Source organism: Pristiophorus japonicus, unplaced genomic scaffold (genome assembly GCF_044704955.1).
Source record: "Pristiophorus japonicus isolate sPriJap1 unplaced genomic scaffold, sPriJap1.hap1 HAP1_SCAFFOLD_270, whole genome shotgun sequence".
Classification (NCBI taxonomy): Eukaryota; Metazoa; Chordata; class Chondrichthyes; family Pristiophoridae; genus Pristiophorus; species Pristiophorus japonicus.
The window spans coordinates 420,876-448,288 of NW_027252450.1; the positions used below are offsets into that span (position 1 = coordinate 420,876).

Below are 27,413 nucleotides of genomic sequence, written 5' to 3' on the forward strand. Positions count from 1 at the left end.
CACAGAATTATCGTTGAGAAGCAAATACAGGTGCAACATTTTTTGGCAACCAGTCACCTGTGCCGCAGAATAAATGCAACGCATGGTACCGCAACATTGTAGATCAATGAAAGATTGGGTCACATTACTAATGGAATTAGTAACTGAAACAATCTGCGATTAACTATTCAATGTAATGTAACCCGTGAGAAAGATCTTGCAATTGCAATGATTCCTTCACTTACCCATAGCCGTCTGGCGGGAATAAGCCAGTTTCATTTCGGAACTAAATTATTTTCTGTATTGAAGCCACTGGGTGTAATTTAAATGTTTAACCAAAAGTGCAAATCGGTCCATATCCGATTGGCCGCGCTATGGATTTGTGTTCCAATTGAAGTAAATGGAAATCATCCTCAGGCGAGGTGTATATTGTTCAGCGAATTCGATATCTTCTGTTTAATGCGATCATCAAAAGTTTAAATTTAGCTGCGGCAATAATATTAACTTCGGGTGATTGTGTAAAATGGGCGATGCCGAATTAGATGTTAATTGCTCACGGCATGTGATTTTGTTTTCTATTCAAACATTGAAAGATGGTTGTGGTTGCTGGGGGACCAATCATCTCATCCGGTACTTTATCACTATTACGTGGTGCGTCATTGTCTATCACATCTATAACAGACTGATATTGTAATACCGCCCGTTTCACACTGCCACCGATAGTCAAAATGATTCCTATTAGACCTAAGAACAATTTTTTATCCCCTTATTTCCATTTTACTTTCCCAATAAATTTGCAGCAAATTGAATTGCTCTATTGCAATTGTAATGTCCTTATTCCACCTTCCAGATTTTTGAGCCACAATCTAGATCAATATATGCTGCCTGAGATGATCGCCCTGAACCAATTCATTTGCATTAATATTCTAGACTGGCAATCAGCCTGAAATTGACGGATTCCCTACCTTCTGAACTGTAATCTATCTCAATTATCATTAGATTATTGTCAACCAAATGGGCACACTCCACCATTTTCACAATTATATCTATATTAATGACTTGGATGAAAGGACCAACTGTATTGTGGCCAGATTTGCTGACGTTACAACGATAGGTGGGAAAGCAAGTTTTGAGGAGGACACAAAGAGTCTATAAAGGAATATAGATCGTTTCAGTGAATGGTCTAAAATTTGGCAGATATACTACAATTTGCGAAAATGTGAGCTTATCTACTTTGATAGCAAAAATAGAAAAGCAAAGTATTATTTCAATGGTTGGAGATGACAGAATGCTGTGATACAGAGGGATCGGGGCGTCCTCGTACAGGAAATACACAGCTTTAGCAAGTAATTGGGTTTTAGAAGAATGGGAGGTGATTTGCTTGAAACATATAAGATATAAGATTCTGAGGGGGCTGGACAGGGTAGATGCAGAGAAGATGTTTCCCCTCGTGGAGTGATCTGGAACTAGGAGACAAATTTCAGAATAAGGGGTCGCCATTTTAAACGGACATGAGGAGGAATTTGGTCTCTCATAGTCCTGTGAATCTTTGGAATTCTCTTCCCCAGTGAGCTGTGGAGGTTGAGTCATTAATATATTCAGAGCTGACATAGACAGATTCTTGAACTAGAGGACAGTCAAATATGATGGGGGCATGCAGGAAAGTGGAGGCCAAGATCAGATCAGCATGATCTTATTGAATGCGGAGCAGGCTCGAGGGGCCAAATGACCTACTCCTGCATTTATTTCTTACGTTCTTATGTATTACTCGGACCAGCAAAAGAACATAATAGCATAAGAACTGGAGCAGGAGAACGTAATTTGGCCCCTCGAGCCTGCTCCACCATTCAATAAGATTTTGGCTGAGCATCGACCTCAACTCCACTTTCCCGCCCGATCTCCCTATCACTTGATTCCCCTAAACTCCAAAGATCTAGCTATCTCAGCTTTCAATATGCATGCTATTTGCTTTCCGTATTGCTTGTTGTACCTGCATGCTTATTTTCTTTGTTTCTTGCAAAAGAACATCCATATCTCTCTGAACACCAATATTTAAAAGTTTCTCACCATTTAAAAAATATCATGTTTTCTATTCTTCCTGCCAAAGTGAATAACCTCACATTTTCCTACATTATGCTCTATCTGCCACCTTGTTGCCCACTCACTCAGTCTGTCTGTATCCTTTTGCAGGCGCTTTGTGTTCTCCTCACAGCTTTTTGCCCCACCTAGCTTTGTATCTTCAGCAAACTTGTAAACTTTACACTCGATCCATTTACATAGGTCATTAATACAGATTGTAAATAGCTAAGTTCCCAGCACTGATCGTTGTGTAACCTACTAGTTATAGCCTGCAAACCTGAAAAAACCTGTTTGTCCACGTGTAATTTTACTTCCAATCTGCATCAAGAAAGCAATTCTCTGTGATCCTTACTGAAGCAGGAATCCGCTCCTGCACGATATGGCTGGTGAACAGTAGTCTGCTGCTTTAGAAATATATAGTGCAGACGAAATTTAACAGATGCTTTTAAAAATCTTATTAGGCATAATAAAAAACTTACGCGGATTACTGATGTTGTCACCAAATGTGGTCCAAAGATTAGCTCTAAATAAAAAAAAGATATGTCATTCAGCAAATAACAGGTTTACTATTGAAGTTTCATAAACATGGATTGCAAGTCACCCAACCAGTAATCCGAATTCAAAGACTCCCCATATATATGATCACTCTCAAAGGACATTTATATAGCATTGTGATATCTATTAATTGTTCGATATCAAGTGACGTCATGATCCAATAAGATAGGCAGTGGTGCGACAGGTTTTTACCATCTTGCCGAGTTTTCCAAAGTAACTGCTACATTTTTAATATTTTGTTTCATGGTAGAAAACAGTTTCTACAGCAAATTGATCATTTCTTGCGGGCTTAGCTTGTCTATAAGCTGGTAAACATGTATGTTCAGCCGTTTAGTCAAATTTATACGTTCATCTAAAAAGTCCATTAACCTGATCTGTGGCTCTGTGAGAAATGGAGAAATTGACAGGGGGACCCATGTGTAACTATACATAATTAATCCTGCAAAACTTGGTTTCAAACAGAAAGTTGAAGGTCTGCTCGCACCTGGATGTGAGATGACAGTCTCGATTTTAACCCAAACGCTTGGTGTGAACCGGGTGTTCCTTGGTTTCAATTAAATGTACAATCGGATCGGGTGTAATTCGGGAGTCTGTGTGAGCTAGAAGTCTCGCTGACTTCAGAGCAAGACTAAATCAGTTGCCAAGCCAAACTTACTCCGTCTGCTGCCTCAAAACCATTTGGAGTTCTCACCTGGCATAGAATATCCATAGCGCAGTTGTCTGTTGGACCTTATCGACAATACTTTTAATTTATTATTCAATAATCCTACTCTAAATCAGAATCTGAGACTAGCCCCAGTCGACAATTAATAAATAAGCGCCTATGGACCGAAGCTCCGTGCATGCAAATCAAACACCTACAGTCCCTGATATCATTAATCTCTCGGACAGAAGAATTATTGTATTTCGGGCTTCCTAAACGTTTTCAATTACGCAGATAGGTTGCACGATTAGACTTGTATTGCCTTGAATGTAGAAGATTAATGGGTGATCTAATTGAAGTGTTTAAAATAAATACATTGTTTAATTGGGTAGAACAAAGGGGGCAAAAAAGTCAAAATAGAGCTAGTTCGTTTAGAAGTGATGACAGAAAACACAAAGTATAATAGAAATCTAGAGACTCTCTCGCCAAAAATGCTGTTGTGGCTAGTTTAATGGAAAGCATAGAACTGAAGTTGAGATTTTTGTCAGAGAAGTGCATAAAGAGTGTAGATGGAGCTAAGATACAAATCATCCATTATTTAATTGAATAGAGTAACAGGCTCGTGAGACTTGGATTGGAAAACATTGGAACTTATCTATTAGAATCGATTGGATTGGATTGCACCGTAACTATTGCGTTGGATTGGATTGAATCGGATTGGAATCTTTTTATTGGATTGGATCGGATTGGAATTTCACTATTGCGTTGAATTGGATTGGATTGGATTGGAATCTGCCTATTGGATTGGATCGGGTTGGAATCTGACTATTGCGTTGGATTGGATTGGATTGGATTGGAATCTGCCTATTGGATTGGATTGGATTGGAGTGGATTGGAATCTGCCTATTGGATTGGATTGGATTGGAGCGGATTGGAATCTGCCTATTCGATTGGATTGGATTGGATTGGATTGGCATCTGCCTATTAGATTGGATTGGATTGGATTGGATTGGATTGGAATCTGCCTATTGGATTGGATTGGATTGGAGCGGATTGGAATCTGCCTATTGGATTGGATTGGAGTGGAGCGGATTGGAATCTGCCTATTGGATTGGATTCGATTGGAGCGGATTGGAAACTGCATATTGGATTGGATTGGATTGGATCGGATTGGAATCTGACTATTGGATTGCATTGGATTAGATTGGAATGGATCGCAACATGAGTATTCGATCTGAATGGATCGGATTGGTAACTGACGATTGAGTTGGACTAGAATCTCCATAAGTATAACAATCCCTTAAAACGCAAATTCAAAACACTGAAATAAAATAATTGAACACAGTTTCAAAACTAACTACATTATCCTTTAATTAATTTTTTTTTAAATAACACTATACATTTTTATCCAGGCCAAAAATATCCTAAGTTAATTTTAAATGTAAGTGAATGCCTAAATCATTCTTAAGATATATATTTTAACATTTATTTAAAACCTTACGCTGGTAAATCATGTTCTTACACCTTATTTAACCAGGAAAAAGGGTTTGGTGCATATTCACTGGGCAGTAGTACGACAGATAGCGCCGCCCTGCATCAACCAACGTTCATTTACAGCGAATGGGGAGGATCTGTCAAGGAGAAACCTGATTGATCACAGGTTCTGGTATTTGTGCAGCGCAAGTAGACACCTGAAAATTGTGGGGCACTTCCGACAGTGTACACTGTGCATATGGTTTCATAGGCCGGGTGAAATCCGGAACATTGTAATTCTTGGAGTATCCTGAGCTGTTTTATGCCATTGTGTCTGTAATATGTCATTCAGTGCCAGCAGCCTATTCCGCTGTTCAATTAGATCACGGCAGCTTTGCCCCTCAACTCCATTGACCGGCCTTTGATCCACACCTTTTGATATCCGTATCTAACATAAATCTAACGATCTTAGTATTGAAAACTTTAATTGCCCCTAGCTACCACAGCCTTTTGTGAAGGAGAATTCCACATTTCCACTATTACTTTGTGTAAAAATGTGCCTCCTGATTTCACTTCTCAACGGACAACTCTAATGTCACGATTGTCAATACAAGTTCTAGATTCCCTCCAGCAGACGGAATAACTTCACAGTTGGAAAAATTAAAAATGGAATCCAATGCATAAAAAGCTATAGAAAACATTAAAAGGACATCGTTTTCATTCAGGCACAAATTGAACATGCATTACAATAAAATCCCTGATTAAATGTAGGGCATGGCAGCATAATAGTTATGTTACAGGAGTAGTGAGCCGGAGACATGAGTGGAAAATCACCAGCGCAGCTGGAGAATTTAAATTCAATTAACTAAACCTGCAATACTAAGCTAGTATCAGTAATGGTGATCATGAATCGACCGGGTTATGGTAAAAAGCCATTGGTTCACGAATGTCCTTTAGGGCAGGTCATCTGCCGTCCTTACCTGGTCTGGTCCATATGTAACTCCAAGCCTACAGCAAGCCACTCAATTGTCTTCAGGAAGGCGGCTCACCACCACCTTCTTGAGGACAATTAGGGCTGGGCAATAAATCTAACGTTAGCAGCAATATCCGCATCCCATGAATTAATGAATAATAAAAGCAATTCCATAAAGTCAAACTCTCATTTCGAAAGTTAATTGTTACTCACGCATCATTTCTGTGCTCCCTGGCTTTGGCTGCAATCAAAGGAAAGTTGATAATTGTTTTTTTTAATGTCAAATTCATAGGTATTTAAATGTTTTGCATTAGCAGAGAAGCAATAATTAACCTCTGATGGATGAACACGCCCGCAAGCAAATTGTACTCGAGATACCACGCCTTATTCTCATGGTAATTGTATCTCTGGGAGTGGAGGACAATGGGTGCTATAAAATTGGCAACCCAATAAAGACGCCCCATTCTTTTAACAAAATATTGACTTTAATGCTGTACCATAGTGTAGTGGTTATGTTACTGGGCTAGTAATCCAGAGATAAAAACATTAAATGCTGGTATATTCAGCAGGACAGGCAGCATCTGTCGAGAGAGAAACAGAGTTAACATTTGAGGTCTATGACACTTCGTCGGTAATTCAAAAGCGTGGACTAGTGATCCAGAGACGTGAGTTCAAATCCCTCCACGGCAGCTGGGGAACTTAAATTCATTTCATTAAATAAATATGGAGTTAAAAATCTGGTATCAGTAATGTTGACCATGTAACGACCGGATTTTCGTAAAAAATCCATCTGGTTCACTAAAATATCTGCCGTGCTTACCTGGTCTCACCGAAATGTGACTCGAAACGCACAGATCCTTAACTGCCCTTTACGGTTCAAGAAGACGGCTCATCACTGCCTTCTCAGGGGAAAGTAAGGATAGGTAATAAATGCTGGGCTGGCCGGCCACATCCACATTCCGTGAACGAATAAAAAACAAATGAAAGGGGAGTGTTAAAGAATGCTTTCATAAATTAGGCTTGTATTACCTTGAAGTTGAAGTTTAAGTGGTGATCTGAGTAAAGTGAGTAAGATGATTAAATTATTTGATAGGGTGTATCGAGATCAATTGCTTACTCTAGAGGGAGAGCCCAGAACAAGGGGACACAAACTTAAAATTACAGCTGATGCCGTGACTCTCAAAGTGTAATAGAAATCGAGAATATCTCTCCCTTCAAAATGCTGTTGTTGCAAGTTCAATTGCAATTTTAAAAACTGAGTTTGATAATCTTTCGTTCGGCAAGGTAGTTTGAGTTAAAATACAGATAAAATGATTAAATTGAATGGTGGAACAGGCTCGAGAGGCTGAATGGCTTCCTCCTGCTCCTATGTTTCTATAGTATCACAGATATATAGAGTAGTTACAGCACAGAAGGTGGCCATTCTGCCTGTCGAACCCATGACTGTTATCTGCAAGAACACTTCAGCTAGTCCCACTACCCAGCCCTACACTTTTTCCCTTTAGGTACTTATTCAATTTCCTTTTGCAAACCAGAATTGAGTCTGCCTCCACAAACTATAAAGGCCCAACGTCGGAGGAGGAGCGGCAGTTCGAGCAGCGCGAGTTCAGCGTGCGCGGAGAGGCCTATAAAGGCCCAAAGTCGGAGGAGGAGCGGCAGTTCGAGGAGCGCGAGTCCAGGGTGCGTGGAGAGGCCTATAAAGGCCCAACGTCAGAGGAGGAGCGGCAGTTCGAGCAGCGCGAGTCCGGGGTGCGTGGAGAGGCCTATAAAGGCCCAGCTTGCACAGCTCCAGCTGGGAGAAAAAGCAAAAAAGATGTAGAAAGAAATCAAAAGGTGACGTCACAGCCAAAGGGGTAAGTGATTGGCTGGTGATTGGTGAGTAGCGTTTCTTTTTCTTTTTTATATCAGTAAGTAACCTGTTTACAGTGTTGTCGCCAAATTAAGTGTATCTAAAGGTTAAGTCATGGCAGGAGAGCTCGGTCACGTGATATGATCCTCCTGTACAATGTGGGAACTCAGGGACACTTCCGGTGTCCCTGACGACTACATGTGCGGGAGGTTTATGCGCCTCCAGCTTCTGACAGACCGCGTTGTGGAATTGGAGCTGCGGGTGGATTCACTCTGGAGCAGCCATGATGCTGAGAATGACGTGAATAGCACGTGTAGCGAGTTGGCCTTACTGCAGGTGAAGGGTCCACAGCCAGACAGGGAATGGAAGACCAGCAGGAAGAGCAGTGCAAGGAAGATAGTGCAGGCATCCCCTGTGGTCATCCCCCTGCAAAACTGATACACCGCTTTGAGTAATGTTGAGGGGGTGACTCATCAGGGGAGGGTAGCAGCAGCCAAGTTCATGGCACCGTGGCTGGCTCTGCTGCACAGGAGGGCAGCAAAAAGAGTGGGAGAGCGATAGTGATAGGGATTTAATTGTAAGGGGAATAGATAGGTGTTTCTGTGGCTGCAACCGAGACTCCAGGATGGTATGTTGCCTCCCTGGTGCAAGGGTCAAGGATGTCTCGGAGTGGGTGCAGGATATTCTGAAAAGCGAGGGTGAACAGCCACTTGTCGTGGTGCACATTGGTACCAACGATATAGATAAAAAAAAAGGGATGAGGTCCTACGAGACGAATTTAAGGAGCTAGGAGCTAAATTAAAATTAGGGCCTCAAAAGTAGTAATCTCGGGATTGCTACCAGTGCCACGTGCTAGTCAGAGTAGGAATCGCAGGATAGCGCAGATAAATACGTGGCTTGAGCAGTGGTGCAGCAGGGAGGGATTCAAATTCCTGCGGCATTGGAACCGGTTCTGGGGGAGGAGGGACCAATACAAACCGGATGGTCTGTACCTGGGCAGGACCGGAACCAATGTCCTAGGGGGAGTGTTTTCTAGTGCTGTTGGGGAGGAGTTAAACTAATATGGCAGGGGGATGGGAACCAATGCAGCGAGACAGAGGGAAACAAAATGGAGACACAAGCAAGAGACAGAAAGGAGATGAGTAAAAGTGGAGGTCAGAGAAACCCAAGGCAAAAAACAAAAAGGGCCACTGTACAGCAAAATTCTAAAGGGTCAAAGCGTAATAAAAAGGCAAGCCTGAAAGCTCTGTGTCTCAATGCGAGGAGTATTCGAAACCCAGGAGAGGGCTCGTTAGAGTGCGTGAGAGCTCAGATGAACAGGACCCCAAGAAAGAATGCAAAAGTCAGGAGGCAACAGAACAGAGTAGCACTGGGGTAAGTATAAACCACAAGGTGATAGGAAGGGACAATATCTATGAATATAAAGGGGCTGCAGGAGGGGTCAAAACTAAAAATCATGGTTTAAAAACTAGTATTAAAACAGTTTACCTAAACACACGCAACATTCAAAATAAAGTAAATGAGTTGATGGCACAAATCATTACAAATGGGTATGATTTGGTGGCCATAACAGAAATGTGGTTGCAGGGTGGCCAAGACTGGGAATTAAACATACAGGGGTATTTGACAATTCGAAAAGATAGACAAGAAGGGACAGGAGTTGGGGTAGCTCTGGTAATAAAGGATGATATCAGGGCAGTTGTGAGAGACGATATTGGCTCTAATGAACAAAATGTTAATTCATTGTGGGTGGAGATTAGAGATAGTAAGGGGAAAAAGTCACTGGCGGGCGTAGTTTATAGGCCCCCGAATAATAACTTCACGGTGGGGCGGACAATAATCAAGGGAATAATGGAGGCATGTGAAAAAGGAACAGCAGTAATCATGGGGGATTTTAACCTACATACCGATTGGTCAAATCAAATCGCACGGGGTAGCCTTGAGGAGGAATTCATAGAATGCATACGAGATTGACTTTTAGAACAGTATGTTACAGAACCTACAAGGGAACAAGCGATCTTAGATCTGGTCCTGTGTAATGAGACAAGAATAATAAACGATCTCCCAGTAAAAGATCCTCTCGGAATGAGTGATCACAGTATGGTTGAATTTGTAATACAGATTGAGGGTGAGGAAGTAGTGTCTCAAACGAGCATACTATGCTTAAACAAAAGGGGCTACAGTGGGATGAGGGTAGAGTTGGCTAATGTAGACTGGGCACACAGACTAAATGGTGGCACAATTGAGGAACAGTGGAGGTCTTTTAAGGAGCTCTTTCATAGTGCTCAACAAAATTATATTCCAGTGAAAAAGGAGGGCGATAAGAGAAGGGATAACCAGCCGTGGATAACCAAGGAAATAAAGTAGAGCATCAAATTCAAAAGCAATGCGTATAAGGTGTCCAAGGTTAGTGGGAAACTAGAAGATTGGGAAAATTTTAAACGATAGAAAAGAATGACGAAGAAACCAATAAAGAAAGGAAAGATAGATTAGGAAAGTAAACTTGCGCAAAACATAAAAACAGATAGTAAAAGCTTTTACCAATATATAAAACGGAAAAGAGTGACTAAAGTAAATGTTGGTCCCTTAGAAGATGAGAAGGGGGATTTAATAATGGGAAATGTGGAAATGGCTGAGACCTTAAACAATTATTTTGCTTCGGTCTTCACAGTGGAAGACACAAAAACTATGCCAAAAATTGCTGGTCACGGGAATGTGGGAAGGGAGGACCTTGAGACAATCACTATCACTAGGGGGGGTAGTGCTGGACAGGCTAATGGAGACTCAAGGTAGACAAGTCCCCTGGTCCTGATGAAATGCATCCCAGGGTATTAAAAGAGATGGCGGAAGTTATAGCAGATGCATTCATTATAACCTACCAAAATTCTCTGCACTCTGGGGAGGTACCATCGGATTGGAAAGCAGCTAATGTAATGCCTCTGTTTAAAAAAGGGGGCAGACAAAAGGCAGGTAACTGTAGGCCGGTTAGTTTAACATCAGTAGTGGGGAAAATGCTTGAAGATATCATTAAGGAAGAGATAGCGGGACATCTAGATAGGAATAGTGCAATCAAGCAGAGGCAACATGGATTCATGAAGGGGAAATCATGTTTAACTAATTTACTGGAATTCTTTGAGGATATAACGAGCGACCCTGGTGGATAGAGGTGTACCGAGGGATGTGGTGTATTTAGATTTCCAAAAGGCATTCGATAAGGTACCACACAAAAGTTTACTGCAGAGGATAAAGGTACGCGGAGTCAGAGGAAATGTATTAGCACGGATCGAGAATTGGCTGGCTAACAGAAAGAGTCTAGCAGAGAGTCGGGATAAATGGGTCCTTTTCGGGTTGGAAATTGGTGCCACAGGGATCGGTGCTGGGACCACAACCGTTTACAATATACATAGATGACCTGGAAGAGGGGACAGAGTGTAGTGTCACAAAATTTTCAGATGACACAACGATTAGTGGGAAAGCGGGTTGTCTAGAGGACACAGAGAGGCTGCAAAGACAATTAGATAGGTTAAGCAAATGGGCGAAGATTTGGCAGATGCAATACAATGTCGGAAAATGTAAGGTCATCCATTTTGGAAAAAAAACAGTAAAAGGGAATATTATTTGAATGGGGAGTAATTACAACATGCTGCGGTGCAGAGGGACCTGGGGGTCCTTGTGCATGAATCCCAAAAAGTTAATTTGCAGGTGCAGCAGGTAATCAGGAAGGCGAATGGAATGTTGGCCTTCATTGCGAGAGGGATGGAGTACAAAAGCAGGGAGATCCTGCTGCAATTGTACAGGATATTGGTGAGGCCGTACCTGGAGTACTGCGTGCAGTTTTGGTCACCTTACTTAAGGAAGGATATACAAGCTTTGGAAGGGGTACAGAGACGATTCACTAGGCTGATTCCGGAATTGAGGGGGTTACTGTATGATGATAGATTGAGTAGACTGGGTTTTACTCGTTGGAGTTCAGAAGGATGAGGGGTGATCTTATAGAAACATTTAAAATAATGAAAGGGATAGACAAGATAGAGGCAGAGAGGTTGTTTCCACTGGTCGGGGTGACTAGAACTAGGGGGCACAGCCTCAAAATACGGGGAGACAATTTAAACCGAGTTGAGGAGGAATTTCTTCTCCCAGAGGGTTGTGAATCTGTGGAATTCTCTGCCCAAGGAAGCAGTTGAGGCTAGCTCATTGAATGTTTACAAAGCACAGATAGATAGATTTTTAACCAATAAGGGAATTAAAGGTTATGGGGAGCGTGCGGGTAAGTGGAGCTGAGTCCACGGCCAGAGTAGCCATGATCTTGTTGAATGGCGGAGCAGGCTCGAGGGGCTAGATGGCCTACTTCTCTTCCTAATTCTTATGTTCTTATGTTCAGCCTTTCAGGCAATTAATTCCAGATCCTAACCATTCGAGGTGAAAAAGATTTTCCTCCTGTCGCATCTGGTTCGTTTGTCAATCACCTTAAATCTGTGCCCTCTGCTTCTCGAACTTTCTGCTATTAAGGAGAGTTTACCTCTATATGTTCTGTCGAGACCCCTCTTGATGTTCAACAGCTCTACCAAATCTCCTCTCAAAGTTATCTGATCTAATGAGAAAAATTCCAGCATGTCCAGTCTATCCACCTAAATGAAGTCCCTCATTCCTAAGATCATTCTTGAAAATCTTTTTCTGCACCCTCTCTAAGACTTTCACATCCTTATTAAAGTGCGGTGTGCATAATTTGAAAAAGTGCTCCCAGTTGAGGCAGAACCACTTGTATAAAGGTTCATCATAACTTCTTTGCTTTTGTATTTTATTCCCCTATCTTTGAAGCACAGGGTCCCGTATGCTTTATACGCGCTTTCTCAACCTAGCCTTCGATTGTGCACACATACCCCCAGGTCTCTCTAGTCATCAACCCCCTTTAGAATTGTACACTTTGATTCACGTGGCCTTTCTTCATTCTTCCAATATTTCGCAACAAAGAACTGCTTTCAATGAGGACAGGGCAATTTGGAGGAAATTGTTACAGGGCATGACGTTTATGCAAATATGTGGAAGGCTGGAGGAGTTTATTTATTAAAGAAAATTAATTAGATACCAAGTCAAAGTTAAAATTACCCCCAATAGCTCCAAATTAGCTCCAATGTTCAACAGCAGTGGGGGCGTAACCTGGTGTTAAGAAATAATTTAGTTGTTACAGAATTTGATTTAAATTCACCGCCATCTTTACACGGCAGAATGTAATGTATGTACACAAGGTCTGCCCACCACCAGAGAGCACTAACGTCGGATGTCCTAGGGTCATAGGTAAATTCGTGGGCCCAGTATATAACCTGAACTTCACCTTTGTATTGTCACTTCTGGAAACCATTAAAGACTGTCCAGGTTACACCTAGTCACTGGCTCACAGTACGTCGTTCATTTTATCATTTCATAAACCATAACTGGCGACGAGGCAAATACATACCCACGCAAAAGTATGGCGAGCACAGCATGATCGAGTACTGTTGGAATTCTCGAGCGGTTCAATGAAGGATAGGATTGGGGTGACTTCACAGATCGTCTTGACCAGTATTTCATGGCAAGCGACCTAACCGAAGACAAGGATGCAGAGAAGTGCAGGGCAGTTCTTCTCACCATCTGTGGCTCCACGACCTATGCACTCATCAAGAATCTGCTCCCACCCACTCTTCCACCAGAAAAGGATTACAAAGAACTGTGTGCTCTAGTTCGGGAACACTTTAAACCCACGGAAGGAATCCTCAAATCCAGATATCGCTTCTATACGCACATTCGTCCAGAAGGCCAGGACGTAGCGGCATTTATTGATGACCTGAGATGTCTTGCAGGTCCTTGCAAATTTGGGCCTGTGTTGGAAGACATGCTGCTTGACTTTTTCGTGATCGGGGTCAACTACGAGGCGATCTTAAGTAATCTGCTGGCTGTGGAGATGCTGGACCTCAGCAAGGTCATCACCATCGCCCAGGCTTGCATGTCCATGCAGAAAAGCATGAAGCAGATATTGTGACAAAACAGGAACTCCATGGAAATTACTGTGTGCAAAATTGTACCGACGGCCGGCAGAGCTGCACATGGCAGGGCCTACTCGACTGCGTCTGCAAAGCCGGGAGCTGATCAAAGTTTGCCATTGAAGGCCTACTCGACTGCGTATATGAGAACGGGAGCCGCTCAAATTTCGCCATCGAGGGCCCACTCGACTGCATATGCGAGAACGGGAGCCACTCAAAGCCCTCCATCAGGCACAAATCAGAGTTCAACGTGTTGGCGTTGCAGGGCAATCACCGTCCCCATCAGTGCTGCTTCAGGCAGTATGTATGCAGAGGGTGTGTGAAGACAGGGCATCGTCAGTGGACGTGTCCACAGCAGAGCAAGCGAGCTACGACACACCATGTGGATGGTGATCAATCCAGTTTGGATCTGGCGATGCAGCCCAAGGCATTTGAGAACTCCGAGGAGAAAGTGTATACTGTACGTGCGTTCATAACAAAGTGACAACCGATAATGATGGAGGTAAAATTAAATGGCGTGACGGTATCCATAGAATTAGGTATGGGTGTGAGTCAATCGATAATGAGCCAGAGGACTTTCGCAAAGCTGTGGGAGACCAAGGCAGAGAGAGACCTAAGCTGAGTCCGATAAATGCGAAGTTGCATATCTACACAAAAGAGTTCATACCAGTGATTGGTAGTGCAGCAGTAAGAGTGTCGTACGAGGGAGTGGTTCATGATCTACCATTATGGATTATCCCGGGCATCGTCATTTGGCAGGAGTTGGCTCGAGAAAATAAAATGGAAATTGTACGATATCAAAGCTTTGTCATCAGCGGATAATGATTTGTGTGCTCAAGTGCGAAGCAATCTTCCCTCACTTTTCAACCGGGAATTGGCAGCTTCAGGCAAGCCAAGATGTAGTTTTACCTAGGCCCAGACGCAAAGCCCATCCATCACAAAGTCAGGGAAGTCCCGCACATGATGAGAGAAAAGATCGAGCTCGAATTGGACAGGCTACAATGCGAGGGGATCATCTCACCGATCGAATTTAATGAATGGGCCAGTCTCATTGTTCCGTTGTTAAAGTACGACGGCACGGTAAGGATTTGTGGAGACTACAAGGTCATGATCAACTGAGTTTCGAAACGAGATCAGTACTGGCTACCGAAAACTGATGACCTGTTTGCAAAGCTAGCCGCGGGAAAATCGGTCACCAAGTTGGATCTAATGTCGGCCTACATGATACAGGAACTGGTTGAATCATCAAAGAAACTTACGTGCATCAACACGCACATAGGACTGTTTTGTTACAACAGGTGCCCTTTGGCATTCATTCGGTGGCAGCCATATTTCAGAGAAACATGGAGAGCCTATTGAAATCCGTCCCCAGGACCATTGTATTCCAAGACGAGATCCTAGTCCCAGGTCGTGGCAGCGCCAAGCACCTGCACAATCTGGAATTGGTTCTGCATCGTCTAGACAAAGTGGGACTCAGGCTGAAATGTTCGAAGTGCGCTTTCATGGCACCAAAGGTCGAATTCCTTGGACGAAAGATTGCTGCAGACAGAATTAGGCCTACAGATGCAAAAACAGAGGCCATCAAAAATGCACCAAGTCCCCAGAATGTTACAGAGCTGTGTTCGCTCCTGTGTCTTCTCAACTACTTTGGTAACTTCTTATTCAAATTGAGCACAGCAAAAGCTGCCCACGAAAGGAGACGACTGGGTGTGGGGTGAACTTCAAGCCTTTGAGGACGCTAGAAATCTGTTGTGTTCCCACAAGCTACTGATACTGTATGAACCATGCAAGTGTAGGTTTTGACCTGTGATTCATCGTCCTATGGGGTCGGCTGCGTACTCCAGCAAGCCAATGAGTCAGGCAAACTACAGCCAATTGCATATGCATCTCGAAGCCTGTCCAAGGCGGAAAGAGCCTATGGCATGGCAGAGAAAGAGGCTTTAGCATGTGTTTATGGGGCTCATTTTGACTGGAAACCGATCAAAAGCCGCTTATATCGTTGTTCTCGGAACACAATGGTATCAATACCAATGCGTTGTCCAGCATCCAGAGGTGGGCGCTGACATTATCTGCCTATGATTATGTCATTTGCCATGGACCAGACACCGACAACTGCACTAATTCATTGAGCCGGTTACCATTGCCCACACCGGAGGTGGAAACGCCAATGCCCGCAGAGCAACTCATGGTCATGGATGCCTTTGAGAGTGAAGGGTCGCCTGTCACTTCTCAACAAGTTAAGACCTGGACCAACCAGGATCCCATCCTATCCATTATAAAACGTTGTGTTCCTAACGTGGGACTGGTCGACCACCCCCAAGGAAATGGGTGATGAAACCAAACTGTATAGCCGTCGCAAAGATGAGCTTTCCATCCAGTCCCACTGTACTGTGGGGTAATTGTGTCGTAATGCCTAATAAAGGCAGGGCAAGATTTGTATACGGGAGTTACATAGTATGCATCCCGGTATTGTCATGATGAAGGCCATCGCCAGGCCCCATGTTTGGTGGCCAGGCATTGACTCGGACTGAGAGTCATGCGTGCATCAGTGCAGCACTTGCATGCAGTTAAGCAATGCCCCAAAGGAAGTTCCGCTCAGTATGTGGTCATGGCCATCCAAACCGTGGTCCAGAATCCACATTGACTTTGCGGGCCCCTTCCTCGGCAATTTTTTTTTGTGGTGGTGGATGCATACTCCAAATGGATAGAATGTGTGATCATGTCATCCAGCACTTCCACTGCCACCATTGAGAATCTGAGAGCTATGTTTGTCACACATGGTCTGCCAGACATCATTATCACGACAACGGACTGTGTTTCACGAGCCTGGACTGTCAAGAGTTCATGAAACACAATGGCATAAAACACGTGAGGTCAGCCCCGTTCAAACCCACGTCCAATGGTCAAGCGGAGCGGGCAGTTCAAACCATCAAGCAGAGCCTGAAATATGTAACTCACGGTTCCTTGCAGACACACTTGTCACACATACTGCTCAGTTACAGGACAAGGCCACACACGCTCACCGGGGTCCCGCCTGCGGAATTATTGACGAAGAAAGGCCTCAAAAGCAGGCTCTCTCTGGTCCATCATGACCTCAATGGTCATGTCAAAACCCGATGTCAACGCAAGCAGTGGTATCACGACCGCGCCACAGTGTCACGCGACACATCTGTAATTGACCTAGTGTATGTACTTTACCATGGTCAAGGGCCCAAGTGGCTCCTGGGCAATGTTACGGATAAGGAGGGTAACCTGGTGTATATGGTTAAGCTCAAGAATGGGCAGATGTGCAGGAAACACATTGGTTAAATCAAACTAAGACACACTGAAGAACCGGAGCAGTTGGAAGAAGACACCGCGAGCTTAGACGACCAATCAACTCACGTCTAGCCATCAGAAGAACCCACTGTGGTCAACGCCCAGCTCCAAGTAGTGAGAGACTTCGAAAGTACTGAGACGGTCAACCAGGGAGCGAAACATTCTGGACTGTCTGAACTTGTAATATGGGCTTGTGCCAAGAACTCGGGGAGGGGGGGAATGATGTAATGTATGTACATAACGTCGCCACCACCAGAGGGCACTACCATCAGATGTCCTAGGGTGATAGGTACACTCGTTCTGGGCCTGGTATATAACCTGAACTTCACCTTTGTATTGTCACTTCTGAAAGCCATTAAAGACTGACCAGGTTACACCTGGTCACTGACTCACAGTACGGAGTTCATTGTATCATTTCATACACCATACAGACCAAGTTGTATGATCCGCCCACTTTTCTCTGACTCCAAATTAAAGGCACCACGCATACTGCCAATGGCTGATGACAATTAATTTGATGAAGAATTGATTCTTGATGTAGCTCAGCACTATAATCAGTGAGCAAACAATATTAACAAACATGCATTCATATTTATAACTGCCAAACGACTTAACACACTTTTTCAAGGATCTTAAAGACAGACTGGTGTGAGAAGGATAAGATTCTTTCAATGTCTACCACCTGATTAATCCCTCAGCCAGATGAGAGAGTGGTATTTTCAAGATTGCTTCAGTAAACGTGTTGAATATACTTATTACCGACGTGTTAAGAGAGACCGTACTCACATTTTTGTCTGCAAATATACCACACGGTCACTGTGATAATCAGAATCAATACAACTCCGCCCGCCACAATTCCAGTTAATGTCCAAATATTCTCTGTTTCAAATAAATAAATGTGACCATAAATAATTAGAAAAATCTTGCTGTGCACCTCCTCGGTAAGTCAAACAATAGAAGGAACGTGGGACAGCCCAGAATTACATTTTTGCATGTTGGTCATGATAGTTGTGAGAGAATCTGAGAATTATAAATGAATGATCTCTAATCTATTAATTGAATGGTACTGGGAATCGCCGGGCCCTTCACCCACAATATTGCTTCTGGGCATTTTTGCTTTATTCGTGGTGCCCAGTCGACCCAGAAGAGGATCAGGAACAATTTTGTTTTCAGTGATAACGATCAGCAACATCAGAAGCTAAGGATCGTTAAGGTGTGGAGTTTAGTGTCCACATGTGATGGAACACTCTCCACTTGCCTGGATGAGTACAGCTCCAACAACACTCAAGAAGCTCGGCACCATCCAGGGCAAAGCAGCCCCCTTGACTGGCGCCCTACCCACCACCTTAAACGTGTGTTCCCTCCAGCACCGCCGCACCGTTGCTGCAGTGTAGACCATCGGCAAGATGCACTACAACAACTCGCCTCGGCTTCTTCGGCAGAACCTCGCACACCCGCGACCGCTGCCACTGGAAGGACAAGAGCAGCCAGTGCATTGCAACACCACAATCTGGCCGTACCCCTCAAAGCCGCACACAATCCTGACTTGCAAATATAAGGCTATTCCCTCATCGTGGCTGGGTCAAAGTCTTGGAACTGCCTCCCTAACAGCACTGTGGGAGTACCTTCACCACACGGACTGCAGCGGTTGAAGAAGATGGCTCACCAGCAACTTCTCAAGGGCAATTAGGATGGGCAATAAATCGTGGCCTTGCCAGTGGCGCCTACATCCCAGAACAAATTTAAAAAGAATATCCAGCACGTCCAGGTTGGTAATATGAAATTGAAAGATTCGGCAGCGTTGGGATATAAACAGAGTGAAATTAACTACACACCACACACTCCCCTCATGCATTACCCTCAATTAAGAACAGAACATGCTGGAAACAATCAGCAAGTCGGAAAGCCTCTGCGAAGTGAGAAATAGAGTTAAAATTTCAGATCGATGACATTTCATCAGAGCTGGATGACAGTTGCAATGAAGGTTCCATCGATCAGAAACTTTAACTCCGCTTTTCTCTCTCAGATGTTACCCGATGTATGGAGTATAGCCAGCATTTTCTTTCTTTATTACAGGTATCCTGCACCAGTTATATGTTGATTTTGTTATAGTGCACTAACTTCAACCTGTGAAGGCACTAATATAATAAGTGAAATGCCCCCTAAAACAATTGTGTACTTGCTGTGATTTACGTGAGGTGCGACATCTACTGGTGGAGTGGCATATTTCGCATAAGGTTCAATTGGCAAAAATCTCAGACTGCAAAGAATCATAGACTCATAAAACAAAGGAGGATGCCATTCGGGCCATCATGTATATACCTGCTTTTTCAAATACCTACTAAATTAGGCCCAGTCTCCTGATATTTCCCTGTAGCTCTGCAATTGTTTGCATTACACACATGTTGTCAATTCCCTTTTGAACGTTACTGAGGAATCTACTTCCAGTGCACTTTCAGGCAGGCCGTTCCAGATCACAACAACTTGACGTATAGAAAAAATATTCTTCTCATCTCACCTTTGGATCTTTTGCCACGGATAATTAAATATATGTCCTTTATTTCCCAAAAATTCTGCCAGTGTAAACCGGTTCTCCTCATATAATCTACTAAACCCATCCATAATTTTGATTGCACCAGTTAACTATCCCCTTAACCTTTCCTTAAAAGGGATCCCCTACTCTCTCAACGTAGCTGCAGTCCCTCATCCCGGGTACCAATCTGGTAAATCTCCTCGCAGCGCTTGACATTCTACCTGAAATTTTGTGACCAAAATTGGACATAATATTCAAGCTTCGGCCTGACCATTGATTGGTAACTTGTTAGCATAACGTACGTGTTATTTTACTCAATGCATTTATCTGTAAAGCCAATGATGCCACATGCTTTTTGAACAGCCGAATAAACTTGTCCTGCCAACTTCAAAGACGACAAAACATTTATTTATTCAGCGCAGGACACTTAACATTGTGCATTTAAGTATATAAATACGACCACTTTCAGCAATTCGGAGGAATTTCGCGCTGAGAATTCTCAAGGAATGTATAGCGGTAATGCCAATCCAGAGGAATTTCATGTCGGCAAATATAGAAAGTTAAAGATTATTTGCAACTTCAGTGAATTTTAATAAAAACCAAAGAGAAGATTGATACCTGGCGTCCTAATCGATATGCTTACCCACTTACCGACCTTTGTTCATAAACACTTGATATATTAGCCAAACAATAATGTATCTATCTCCAGCTTTAATATGTCTATGAATCTAGAATCCACAGTTTTCGAGGGACCAAGCTCCAGATTTCGCATGCCCTTGTCGTGAAAAAATGCTTTCTGATTTCAATTCTGAATGGCCTAGCTGTAAATTTAGTTGTATCCACCTGATCGAATTCTTAGTCATACAGAACAGAATCCAACAACACAGTGGGAGCATTTGTACTCCCTTAAAGGGAGAACAGATGTGACTGATGCTCACTGTCTCTACATTCATGCAACAATGCTTGGTTCTTTTCAACTTAGAATGAATGGACTAAAATAATTTTGCAACGCCCAATGTTATAGTTGGAAGCCTTACTCTACCTTTTATTCCGGGAGTTTCCGTAGACTGTGGTTCCATGGAGTTATCTGAAAAATACACAATTCAATTATAAATTAGTTGATTTTTTGAAATATAGGGACGTTTCATGTTATACAATAGGTAACACTCAATGATTGACGGTGATGTACCAAATGTACACTAGCCTTAGATTCAACCTTTTGTGTTTTGGATCCTGACCTAATGTCATAGAGCCCTTCAACTGAATATCAATGTATCGTACACACATGCATCTCTCTCTCTCTCTCACCCTCTGTCTCTCTCTCTTTCTCTCTCTCTCTCTCGCTCCCTCTCTCTTAGTATCTCTCTTACTCTCTTTCTCACACACTGACAAACAAATACAATTAAGCTGTTGCTGATGGCACACTGCTCCTCATGGATGCCCATTTTTCAGCTGCTGGACCTGTTCTGAATCTATCCCATTTATCACGGCGGAAGTGCCACACAGCACAATAGAGGGTGACCTCATTGTGAAGACGGGACTTCTACTCCACAAGGGTTGTGTGATGGTTATTGTTAAAAATACTGTCATGGACAGTTGAATCTGGGACAGGTAGATTGGGGAGGATGAGTTCAAGTACTTTTTTCCCTCATGTTGGTACTTTCACCACCTGCCACAGGCCCAACCAGGCAGCTAAGTCCTTCAGAGCTCGGCCAGTTAGGTCAGTAGTGATGTTACCGAGCATCTCTTGATGGTGGGCATGGTTGTCCCCCAGCCAGAATACATTCTGTACCTTTGCTACTCTCAGTGCTTCTTTAAAGTGGTGTTCAACATGCAGGAGTACTGATTCATCAGCTGAGGTAGGGTGGTAGGTAATAATCTGAATTTGGTTTCCTTTCCCATGCTTGAATTGAAACCATGTGACATATTGGGCCCTGGAGCGAATGTTTGGGAAGCTTTGCATGCCGCTTACACTCCGAACATGGAGTAGAATAATATGAACTGTATAGACTAAGCTTAACAGTGCCAATTGCAAATGAGACATATTCACAAGTTGCTTAATGCTGTAATTTGCTTCTGTGTTGGGTGTGCCATCTTATCTCTACGCCATCGTCTGGTTAGGATATGCTAATATAGGAGATTATTCGCAAAACGGGAGTAGCAATGTGTACTCAGATTTTTCTACGTTCCATATGAGATGCGAGCATCAGGCATTGACGAGAACAACGGAAGCATCAGAGCAGTGTCACATTAACTATCTGGGATTGTCTAGATCATCCTGAGCTTGTTGTAATGTTAAGTCAGGATGTCAAGTTACACTGATTAACAGTTAAACCATCAGGATGGCTATTATGTCAATGTCTGGAGGTTTTGGTGCGAAGGAACCTCACTTGTATATACATTCTGGAACTCATGTTATATGACACAATTTAAAGGAGTTGCGTAAGGATGCATGGACGATTTTTGAACATTTGACAAATGAAAAAAGGGGGATACAAAACAAGCAGAGTTCTTGTGGGGTGAGCTCCCCGGGTCGGTTGAAAGTCCGACACATACAGAGGCCAAGCTTTATCACCTTGGGTCTGCAGGAAACCAGGTTGTATGAGCTATTGTATAACCAAAATAATTATTATACAATTGGTGTCTGAGTAATCTACTTATATTTGGGCAATATACTCCAGCCTGAATCATGAGGAAAATTAAAAGCATTTACATAGCGTAATTCATAACCACCGGACGCCTCAAAGTTCTTTGCAGCGAATGAATTACTTTTGAAGTGTAGTCACTGTTGTAATGTGGGAAACATTTATTTGAGTTTCAGAGATTTCCTTACCCATACACAAGACTTATGTGAGATGAACTGGGACATATATGTATTTAGATTTTTTTTCCCCTATCTAAAAACAAATATCGCCCATTTCTGCGCATTCAGCAGCCACATGGCTTTGTCCAGATTGGAAATAGCTTCACACGTTGCATTGTTCAAGTAAAGGAGAAACTTCGACTGATCACTAAATTCAGGACCTGTTAGCTTTAGATTAGGGCAACTACCTGCCGCTTTAGATTAATATGTTATTTGCAAAATGTATTTAACCACTTCAGCATTAATATTGCATGTTTAATGGGTGGATTATCTATTTTTGCCGCCAGGCAATTGCCCACCCATGTTATATTCTGCTCATTTGGTAAAGTGAAACTTCACCATAATGTTCCTGAACGTAGTGCAAAAACTATGCCTACTCACGATTATATTTTTAATGTATCGGGCCCTTCTTAAATGTGAGATAAAGCAAAGCATCATATTAAGGTTCAACAGAGTAGGAAAGAAGACACAGTAAATATCATTGTTTTTATCTTTCGACACGTTTCCTACAGCTTTGGCCAAATTCACCGCTGGAAGCGGTGGAGGATCAGAACGATCCCCAAGGAAATTCAGCTCCACGAGTTTTCACAAATGAATGGATGAAGAGGCCGAGGGCTGGGTTAAATAATTTCACAGTCCAACTAATTGTGATGCCAACATGGAAAAACTGCAGTGGAGAAGAACTCAGATGACGACTGTACGTAGGATAGGATAGTTGGAACTTATGGGAAACAAGATAATTTATAACAGAGAGAAATAGTCCTGTTTGTATGTATAATCGAGGGGACAAAGATTTTCAAGTGATCGAATGAGGTGTAATCCTTCGTAAGAATCTTCGCAAAATCTCAAATAAGCATTGCATAAATCTGACCTCGCACAATTATCTGTACTGTGTTGCTGAGAGTCGACGTCTTCCAAATCCCTGACACTTTTTTACTGTAGAAACAACGATAATTCCCTTGCTGTTTCATAGTGAGGTTGACAAAGTCGAAGGTGGCCGTGTCCTCGCCGTCGGGAACAGTGTTATGCAGCTGGTACCTCTCCTCCCCATCTCGCTTCAGATAAAATGTACTGCCCAGGTGATAACCAGGAGATCTGCATTCAATCCTAGCCGCCTCTCCTTTCTCGTACACTCCATCCCGTGAATCTATGGCTATGTTGGGTGCAGGCAGCTCACGGACAGTACCTTTGAGATAAAGAAAGATATTAGGTAAAATATCCTGCAGCTGCAATGAAAGTGAGATGACTCCCCGCACAAGAATCCATCCTCTCTGGCTACAGGAGTTGTGCCGGAGGACTGGAGCATTGCTGACGTTGTACCATTGTTTAAAAAAGAGAAAGGGATAGACCGATTAATTATAGGCCCGTGAGCCTAGTATCACTGTTGGTCAAATTGTTAGCAATAATTCCGATAGACAGTATAAACCTTTATTTAGAAAGGCAGTGCAAAGGGAGCCCTGCACTGTCGGAGGGGCAGTACTGAGGGAGCGCTGCACCATCGGAGGGGCAGTACTGAGGGAGAACTGCACTGTCGGAGGGGCAGTACCGAGGGAGAACTGCACTGTCGGAGGCGCAGTGCTGAGACAGACTTGCATTGTTGGAGGCAATATCAAATTAGTCCCAGTTCCCTGATTCATTCTATTTGAATCCACTTTAAACCTTTATTAAATCCCGTGTTGCAAATTACTATTGATTGTTTTCCCGATCATAACAAATGCTTATGCATGTGTTTCCTCAGATCGCCTCGGTTATTTTGCAAATTACCATCAGTGGGCTTTGATTACTGACCATTCTCCCGCTGGAACCAAATTTACTTTATTTACTCTATAAAAACGTTTCATGATTTTGATCACCTCTATCATATCTCATGTTAGCTTGCTCTACTTAAAGAGAGCAACCACAGATCATATACTCCTGCAATGTAACTGAAGTGTTTCATTCCTGGTACCATTTTAGTAAATCTCCTCTGCGCCGTCTCCAAGCCGTGACATCCTTCTAAAAGCGTGGTGCCCAGATTTGTACAGAATACTTAAGCTGGGGCCTAACCAGTGTTTTATGAAGGATTAGTATAACTTACTTGCTTTTGTACTCTTAGCCTCCCATTTATAATGCAAGCCATAATGTATGCTTTTTATTGCAGCTTTCTCAGTTCGTCCTGCCACCTTCATAGACTTGTGTATGTACACACTGCAAGATTCTCTGTGACTGCACATACTTTAAAATTCCACCATTTAGTTTATGTCGCTTCCACTCATTCATCGTACGATAATAACCAATTCACACCCATATGCGTTAAATATCATCTGCCATGTGTCTTCCTGTTTCAACAGTCGAAGGCTGTCCTCCCTCCAGATATATGTTGCTATCGTCCTCACTGGTTACTACGTTTCCGAATTCGTTTAATCTGCAAACTTTGAAATTATGCTATGTGTGTACAAGTTCAGCTCATTAATAAATATATATGAAAAAGAACGCTGTTCCTAGTACAGGCCACTGGGGAACACCACTGTACACTTTCCTCCAGTCTGAAAATAACCATTCACCACTACTCTCTACTTCATGTCACAGTTGCTTTTATAAAAGCTATCAAATTTTATTAATTACCAATGCTGTATATTTTTGCCAAATATATTAATTCAATGGCTTCCAGTTGTGTTTCTATTCTGTTGAAATTCTCCTGTATTGCCTTCGAAATTTAATTCAGAGAAGTGTGAAGGATTGTGGAAGGAAGAGTGTTGAGAGGCAGTAACTACATGGAATAGTTGCGAGAGATAAAATAGATGCAATTAAGGGGAAGCTGGATAAGTACACGAGTGAGGAAGGAATAGAAGGATATGCTGATGAGGTTAGATGTAGTAGGATGGGAGGAGGCTCGATTGGAGCATAAATATCGGCATGGAATTGTTAGGCCGAAGGACCTTCTTCTGTGCTTCAATGTAAGCACATGTTGGTCCCTTAGAGGACGAGACCAGGGAATTATTAATCGGGAACATGGAGATGGCAGAAACTCTGAGCAAATATTTTGTATCAGTCTTTACGGTAGAGGACACGAATAATATTCTGACAGTAGTTAGTAAAGGGGCTATGGGGGAGAGGAAGTTAACACAGTCGCAATCACTAAGGAGGTGATACTCAATAAGATAATAGGACTAAAGGCGAATAACTCCCGTGGACCTGATGGCTTGCATCCTAGGGTCTTAAGAGAAGTAGCGGCAGGGATAGTGGATGTATTGGCTGTAATTTAACAAAATTCCCTGTATTGTGTGGAGGTCCCAGCATATTGGAAAACTGCAAATGTAACGCCTGTATTTAAAAAATGAGGCTGACAAAAAGCAGGAAACTATAGACCAGTTAGCCTAACGTCTGTAGTTGGGAAGATTTTGCAGTCGATTATTAAAGAAGCAGTAGCAGGACATTTGGAAAAGCAAAATTCGGTCAGGCAGAGTCAGCATGGAATTATGAAGGGAAGTCATGTTTGACAAATTTGCTAGAATTTTTTGAGGATGTAACGAACGGATTGGATCAGGGGAACCAATGCATGTGTATTTGGACTTCCAGAAAGCATTTGACAAGGTGCCACATAAAAAGGTTACTGCACAAGATAATAGTTCACGCGGTTGGGGGCAATATGTTAGCGTGGATAGAGGATTGGCTAACGAACAGAAAACAGGGAGTAGGGATAAATGGTTCAATCTCGGGTTGGCAATCAGTAACCAGTGGGGTGCCGCCAGGATCAGTGCTGGGATCCTTACTATTTACAATCTATATTAACAACTTGGAGGAAGGGACTGAGTGTAACATAGCCGACGATACAAGGATGGGAGGAAAAGCAAAGTGTGAGGAGGACACACAAAATCTGCAAAAGGACATAGATAGGCTAAGTGAGTGGACAGAAATTTGGCAGATGGAGTATAATGTTGGAAAGTGTGAGGTCATGCACTTTGGCAGAAAAAAATCAAAGAGCAAATTATTATTTAAATGGAGAAAGATTGCAAAGTGCCGCAGTACAGCGGGACCTGGGGGTACTTGTGCATGTAACACAAAATGATAGCATGCAGGTGCAGCAAGTGATCAGGAAGACCAATGGTATCTTGGCCTTTATTGCAAAGGGGATGGAGTATACGAACATAGAAACATAGAAGCATAGAAATTAGGTGCAGGAGCAGGCCTTTCGGCACTTTGAGCCTGCACTGCCATTCAATATGATCATGGCTGATCATGCAACTTCAGTACCCCACTCTAGCCTTCTCTCCATATCGCCTGATCCCCTTAGCCACATCGAACTCCCTCTTGAATATATCCAACGAACTGGACTCAACAATTTTCTGTGGTAGAGAAATCTGTGTGAAAAAGTTTCTCCTCATCTCGGTCCTATATGGTTTACCCCTTCTCCTTAGACTGTGACCCATGGTTCTGGACTTCCTGCGTCAAACGTGTCCAGTCCCGGCATAATTGTATATGTTTCCATGAGATGCCCTCTCATTCTTCTAAATTCCAGTGAGTATAAGCCTAGCTGATCCAGTGTTTCTTCATATGTCAGTCCTGCCATCCCGGGAATTAGGCTCGTGAACCTTCGCTTCACTCCCTCAATAGCAAGCATGCCCGTCGTCAGATTAGGAGACCAAAACTGCACACAATACTCGAGGTTTTGTCTCACCAAGGCTCTGTACAACTGCAGTAAGACCTCCCTGCTCCTATACTCAAATCCTCTCGCTATGAAGGCCAGCATGCCATTTGCTTTCTTTACTGCTTGCTGTACCGGCATGCCTACCTTTAGTGACTGATGTGCTATGACACCCAGGTCTCGTTGCACATCCCCTTTAGTAATCTGTCACCATTCAGATAATAATCTGTTTTCCTGGTTTGCCAGCAAAGTGGATAACCTCACATTTATTCATGTTATACTGAATCTGCCATGTAATTCCCCATTCACCTAACCTGTCCAAGTCACCCTGCAGCCTCTTAGCTTCCTCTTCACCGCTCACCCTGCCACCCAGCTTAGTGTCATCTGCAAACTTGGAGATATTACATTAAATTCTTTCATCTAAGTTATTAATGTATATTGTAAATAGCTGGGGTCCCAGCACTGAATCTTGCCGCCCCCACTAGTCACTGCCTGCCATTCTGAAAA

The 27,413-nt window shown here is 42.9% G+C and overlaps 1 protein-coding gene across 4 annotated transcripts in view; it reads right to left on the bottom strand.

Moving 5' to 3' along the window:
• Positions 1–27,413, bottom strand: part of LOC139247338 (killer cell immunoglobulin-like receptor 3DL1) — a 91,222-nt gene that overhangs the window by 9,279 nt on the left and 54,530 nt on the right. For 3 of the 4 annotated variants that reach the window (XM_070871614.1, XM_070871616.1, XM_070871615.1), the window contains 5 exons: positions 23,154–23,468; positions 20,462–20,506; positions 17,673–17,765; positions 5,916–5,943; positions 2,538–2,581 (listed from right to left, as the gene is read on the bottom strand). In XM_070871614.1, coding sequence (XP_070727715.1) covers positions 2,538–2,581; positions 5,916–5,943; positions 17,673–17,765; positions 20,462–20,506; positions 23,154–23,468 — 525 coding nt within the window. The remainder of the gene's footprint in view (positions 1–2,537; positions 2,582–5,915; positions 5,944–17,672; positions 17,766–20,461; positions 20,507–23,153; positions 23,469–27,413) is intronic. The other variant, XM_070871618.1, reaches the window with a different exon arrangement.